Source organism: Oculina patagonica, chromosome 8, assembly GCF_052425735.1.
Source record: "Oculina patagonica isolate OP01 chromosome 8, crgOcupat, whole genome shotgun sequence".
Classification (NCBI taxonomy): Eukaryota; Metazoa; Cnidaria; class Anthozoa; order Scleractinia; family Oculinidae; genus Oculina; species Oculina patagonica.
Genome location: NC_135765.1, coordinates 7166885 through 7172884, shown reverse-complemented (window position 1 = coordinate 7172884; position 6000 = coordinate 7166885). Strand labels below are relative to the sequence as shown.

Sequence of the window (6000 nt, the reverse complement as noted above, 5' to 3'; positions counted from 1 at the left end):
CAACGTAGCAGTTCTCCCCACTCCTTATCATACTTTTCTTTAAATTTTAGTTCTGAGAATTTGACGATACTGTAAGGCCCTGGCAAACGATGACACATTGTTGCGGAGACAACTACCGTATTTTCTCGATTTAACGCCCCCGGCGTTCATTTCAAACTTGGCCTGGTGGACCCGGCTTTATTTGACTCATGCAGTTTGTTCGAGCCCGGAGTTATTAAACAACGGGTTTTATAAATTAATTTAACAGACCTACATATTTTCACTACAACTACAGCTTTTTATATCTACAATAAATGCGCGAGGGGGTTATTTAAAAACCGCCGACCGGTTAGCTCAGTGGTAGAGCGCCGGACTGTCGTGCGGGAGGTCTTGGGTTCGACTCCCAGACCGGACCAACACTCAAGGGTCTTAAAATAACTGAGGAGAATGTGCTGCCTTTGTAATTACATCTGCAAATGGTTAGACATTCTAGTCTTCTCGGATAAGGACGATAAACCGTAGGCCCCGTCTCCTGCATCTTCAGTGTTATAATTAGCAGGGGACGTTAAAGAACCCACACACTCATCCCAAAGAGTAGGGCATGAAATTCCCGGTGTTGTGGTCTGTTCTATTCCATGGGTTGGTGGTGGGGTGAGATCATACACATGGACGGATAGCGGCTGCCATAGGCGCCTTATATGCTGATGTCCGATCTCATCCCTTAATTCTGTAAATTGTAAAATAGTTACTGAAAAGCCCCGTGGGGAGCTGACTATTAAAGTTTACATTTACAACTCCACCTTGGAAACCCGGTATTTATTCGAGAAAATACGGTAGTGTCTTGTTTTCCCGCGCGCGCAACATTTGTTGCGGACACAACATTTGTTTCTGACTTTTTTCAGAAACATTTTGTGTCCGCAACAAATGTTTCCCGGTTTGCGCAGCGTACAAACAAAACAAAATTTGTTTTATGTCCTCGCTTTATAATTTTAACAGATTAGGCCCCGTTTACACGGGTCCGGACAAATTTTTGCACGGACAAAAACTTGCACGGTTCCACCTTGCGTTTACACGAGACCGGCGGAACTGGACGAATTTTTGAACGGCTAAGTGTGCAAGTTTGGGACCTGAAAAAAGCAGGTCAACTTTTTGACCGGCACGGTTCCATATTTCGTACGGACTCGTGTAAACACCCGAACCGTGCAACTTTTTGCTCAGATAGCGTTGTTAAGGCCTGGAATCTAGTTATGTTTTGCCTGGTTGCCTATCGAAAATGAAACATTTTGTTCCATTTTGTTAAATTTAAGACAAAAGAAACAAATGCAGCTATGAGGAGACGAGCGGCAGCAGCATGCATCGCTATTTTGGCCGGATTAGGCGGGCTTTTGCAGTACACGTTGCTGCAAATGGCTTTTGTTTCCGATCTTCTTCATCGATCGAGGCATCTTACACGTTTGAATTTCTTTGTGAGCATGTACAGCTTACGAAACAACCAACCGAGGAAAAAGTCACGGGCCAGAAAGCCAAAGCCAAAGTTTTTGTCTGCCGCCATGTTTGATTTGTCGCGTACTACATCAGCTGCAACATGATTGGCTTAAAACATTAGCGATAACCAATCACAACAGAGACCTAAAAAAGCCATTCACATGCCGCGACTGGTCTAAAATTTGCACGGATCCGTGTAAACACCACTGCAATCTGTAACAGAATTTGCACGGATCCATGTAAACAGGCCGTCCAGGAACAAAATTCGTCCATGCAAAAATTTGTCCGGACCCGTGTAAACGGGGCCTTAGATTTTAAAAACATCACTCTTTTACTTCACATTCAGATCCATTTTATTTATGATCTATTTACAAAACCAAACGTACATGAAATTGCGTCGCGGCAACGCAGAATAGGAATTCTCTCGAGTTACAAGTTTTACTAAAATATAAAAGGTTTAGTCCACTTCTTTACTTTAGCTTATTCGTTAAAAGTATGAAAACGTTTTCCTTCCCCGATTTACTATTTCCCTAGCTGTTATTGAATGTCAAGTGTGGTCGATGTGATTATTATTTTGTTACATGTACAGAGATTCAATAGATTTTACAAACATCGAAAAAGATCAGCAAAATTCCGTAAGAACACAAGAAATCCTCAAGCCTTAGTAAAATGATGTACCGTATTTATTCGATTAACCGCCCTAGGCGCTTATTAAATTTTTGGACCTTGAGGGTGGGCGCTTATTCGAGGCTGGGTGCTTATTACATTTTCACCATTTTTTAGCAAGTAGTACGCTTATTTTGCAAGAAAACAATGTGTAATAACTAAACGTGAAGGTGTACGAAAGCTGAATATTAAATGTTCATTGAAAGTTTCAGTAAAAAAACTAAAAAAACTCGGTCTTCGGGATAGTCTCTTAGTAGTACTTAGCCAATTTTAATCTCAACTTTAACAATAATCAAAATTCCTCTTGTGCCCTCATTTAAGGGGGGTAGGGGTGGGCGCTTATTCGAGACTGGGCGCTTATTACCTTTTCCTACCTACTGGGTGGGCGCTTATTCGACGTGGGCGCTTAATTGAATAAATACGGTATCTTTCGCGTCTGTTTACTCAACAAGAGATCTTAGATCACCATATTTTCGTTTTGGTATTCGTCTCTTCTTAAAGTGCAAAAAAAAAAATGTCAGAATCGCTTTCTTTCTTGATTAAAATTTGTCTTCTAATCGTATAAAGTAAAAAGACAGACGTCTCGGCAATCTAGTACCCAGACCCCACTTTGCGCTGGTAGTAGGAGATCTGGGAACAAGATTTAATTTCTGTTTGGCTAAAAAGTCTTTACTAATTTTCCAGGGGCCACGAGAAACTTACTTCTTGACACGCAGGACGCAAAATATCCACGCCTGAATAACCTGATATTGCCCGCCATTGGGGTAACGATGTCGAAAATATCGGTTAGGTTAAAACTATTCGCAGTTCAAATATTGAACACATTGAAAGCGTCCCCGCCACCAGTGAAATTGTTTACTTTCGCTCTAAGGGCGCTTTCCCTTTGTCAGAACTGCCCGGCCAGACCGATATATTCGAGAACAGAATTCCGTTGATAGTTAGATTTGTCCTGTCAAATCAGTAAATGAATGAATATTATACATTGTTATAGTGGATTTGTGGGAAAATCTGGTGGAAACTGCCCTTTTTACATTCGAATCCACCGGACCGGCCGGCAAATTGTGACTAATGGAAAGTGCCCTGAGTTTACATTTTTGCGAACTTAATGTTTATTCCTTTTGCACTTAAAGCGATTCTGGAGGATTTTGCCTTTTTTATGTGAAGAGAAAACATGAAAACAGCAAGTCTTTTCTCGACGTAAAACCATGCCATTCAGGGCCAACATCTGTTTCCTTCGTAAGCTTACTTCATTTATGCATCACGAAAAGATCGACATTTTATGATCACAACGCCATTTTCCTTCCCTCAATGCTGATCTCTACAGCCCTCTGCGATCCTCTGTTTAGCAGTTTCTTCTTTTCTTCGAACTTTCTCTTCTGTTTCTCAAATCTGTCCATGGACTTTTGCGGTTTCTGAAATAAGTGACAAAAAAGCTACCATGAAGGATTTTACACGACTTGTAACAGGCCCTTCAGTGCCATCAATTGGTCACATGACCAAGTCATTGTGTTACATTTCTGACATGGCCTACAAATCGTAACACTAGCAGGCTGCCAAATATAAACGGGGTAGAACCACTAGCAAGAAAACCAATTTTCAGACCAGTATTCTTCAATTTTAAAAGAAAATATCAGAGGATAACCCTTGCCCTCCAAACGCGTCTCCATTCCCATCACTTCTTTTATAGAGAAGAAAGCTGGAGCCACATGACTACTAGAATTACAAAGAATACGAGAACATTTGCTTGCATACAAATTGTCTGGCCAGTATTCCTTACAAAAAATGGATTTTACGGTAAAGTTGGCTTGGCTTGTCATACCAAACCGTTTAATCGCCGGAATATCTTTTTCATATTCCCATAAAATCTCGCCCTGAGAAGCAAGTGCAGTGTATTCATTCATCATACTAAGCTTCTTACTTTTTTAGATGGTAGATTACGCTTGTGCACTGTTTTTATCACCCACTCACCCTGTTAAAGTCCGTTCGTTCAGTAGTATTCTGCGGCCTGACAACATAATCCTTGTTAGACGGCATAGGAACGCGGGCTCGCATCACAAAGCCCTTGTCACCAGGCCTCACGGCCCTGATAAACAAATAAAAGAACGCCTGTTAGTTTGGTTGACTTCAAAACTCAAACAAACCCTAATTATATCCAATTCACTCACTTCTTTTCACTCTGCAGAGCAGAATCAATGGATTTCGGCGTCTTCCCTCCGTCGCTATCTTGCGAACTAAACAAAAAGTGAAAAACATTAGATAGGAAAAGGGAAAATTAAAACAGGAAAATAATTTCTTAAAAGTTCTGGATATGGACTCCATTGAATTTCTAAGGTTTTTTTCACCCACCATTGCCGTTCCCTGCTTGATGACGAAGTCTCTTATACAAGTATAAGTCGGGCTGTTTTCCGAATGCTTGGGAGTAACAACCAATCAGAAACATACACGTATCTCTGTTTGGCTACGTCATCAATACGGAAATTTTTTGGTCGAATTTTGGTCGTCTCAAGATTTGGGTGCCAGTTGAAACAATAGCATCCTTAGACGCTTGTTTACTCAGGTAAGAAATTTGGTATCTGTACTTATGCTATTACAAAATGTCGACACATTACCTTAGCCTCCTTTTCTTGGACATGTTCTGATAGTCTCGCTCTTCTCTCTCCTCTCGACTGAGGGACTTGAAGTTCGACGTGACGCCGAATATCGGCCGCGCCCAATCATCTAAAATAAACATTTACTCCAATGTTAAAAATCGCAACAACTTTAAAACTAAACTCTGATTTTACCCAGTAATGGAAAAGCCGACATTCGAGCCTTGTGGCCCATCAGGCCGGAGCTTATCCCGGTTTCAGTAGCATGCAGTGGCTAGGAGTACTTCTACTTCCCCCTGGATGGGATGCTAGTCCATCGCAGGGTTACTCCCAGCATTAAATTCGCTGGTACCATTTATACGCCTGGGTGGAGAGAGGGGCTATGAGAGTAAAGTGCCTTGTCCAAGAACAGTTACCCTAGCCTGCGAATGCTGACGTATTTCCGGCTGTTGGAGAGAAGTGGCAGCCAGAAACACGTCTGCGTTCGCAGGCTACAATCACAGGCAGACAAGTCTCTGTGTTTGAGGCCGCGTGACGTAAGCGTCACGGTATGCGCTATTTGATCCCATACATTTACTGTAATTTGTAACGATTGACCTCCGCTTGAGTCAACTGATCGTTAGAAATGCTCCATAAAATACTGAATTTCGCATCTTTTCATCCTAAACTTTGATCTACTGTAAGCCAGATAAATAAAGTTCACTTACCTTTCATTTTTTGTGTGATCTTTTGTGTTTTTATATTTTTTCTTACTTTAGCTCGGGGCGGTGACGACCATGGAGGAATTAACGGCCCAAAAACCCCATAAAAACACAAAAGATCACACAAAAAATGAAAGGTAAGTGAACTTTATTTATCTGGCTTACAGTAGATCAAAGTTTAGGATGAAAAGATGCGAAATTCAGTATTTTATGGAGCATTTCTAATGATCAGTTGACTCAAGCGGAGGTCAATCGTTACAAATTACAGTAAATGTATGGGATCAAATAGCGCATACCGTGACGCTTACGTCACGCGGCCTCAAACACAGAGATTTGTCTGCCTGTGCTACAATGACCCTGGCCATGGCTTGAACCGCTTGATCCAGAGTCCAGCGCACTAACCACTGCACCTCCCTTACCCAGTAATACTCACTGATGAGTTTCCCTGCTATTTTCTTGTTCTCCCTGTTCTCCTTTGGATGACGGCACAGGTACATAACTGCTTTGCCGATGCCACTCATTTTCAGCGCTCTTGCATCCATAGGTGGAAACTACAAACAAACAACGTGGAACAAGTGATT

General features: G+C 41.7%; 1 protein-coding gene and 1 non-coding gene across 2 annotated transcripts in view; one reads left to right on the top strand and one right to left on the bottom strand.

The window, feature by feature from the left end:
- The first annotated feature begins 322 nt into the window (after positions 1-322).
- Positions 323-395, top strand: Trnad-guc (transfer RNA aspartic acid (anticodon GUC)). Its single transcript has one exon. It is a non-coding gene; the product is annotated as a tRNA-Asp (tRNA).
- A 1549-nt stretch (positions 396-1944) lies between these two features.
- The window catches only part of LOC144663013 (protein IWS1 homolog), a 30775-nt gene continuing 26719 nt past the window's right edge, over positions 1945-6000 (bottom strand). Inside the window, exons 12-16 of the mRNA XM_078523941.1 lie at positions 5853-5970; positions 4740-4848; positions 4296-4361; positions 4099-4213; positions 1945-3542 (exon numbers count right to left, since the gene is read on the bottom strand). Of these exons, the coding sequence (XP_078380067.1) occupies positions 3414-3542; positions 4099-4213; positions 4296-4361; positions 4740-4848; positions 5853-5970 (537 nt within the window). The 3' untranslated portion in view covers positions 1945-3413. The remainder of the gene's footprint in view (positions 3543-4098; positions 4214-4295; positions 4362-4739; positions 4849-5852; positions 5971-6000) is intronic.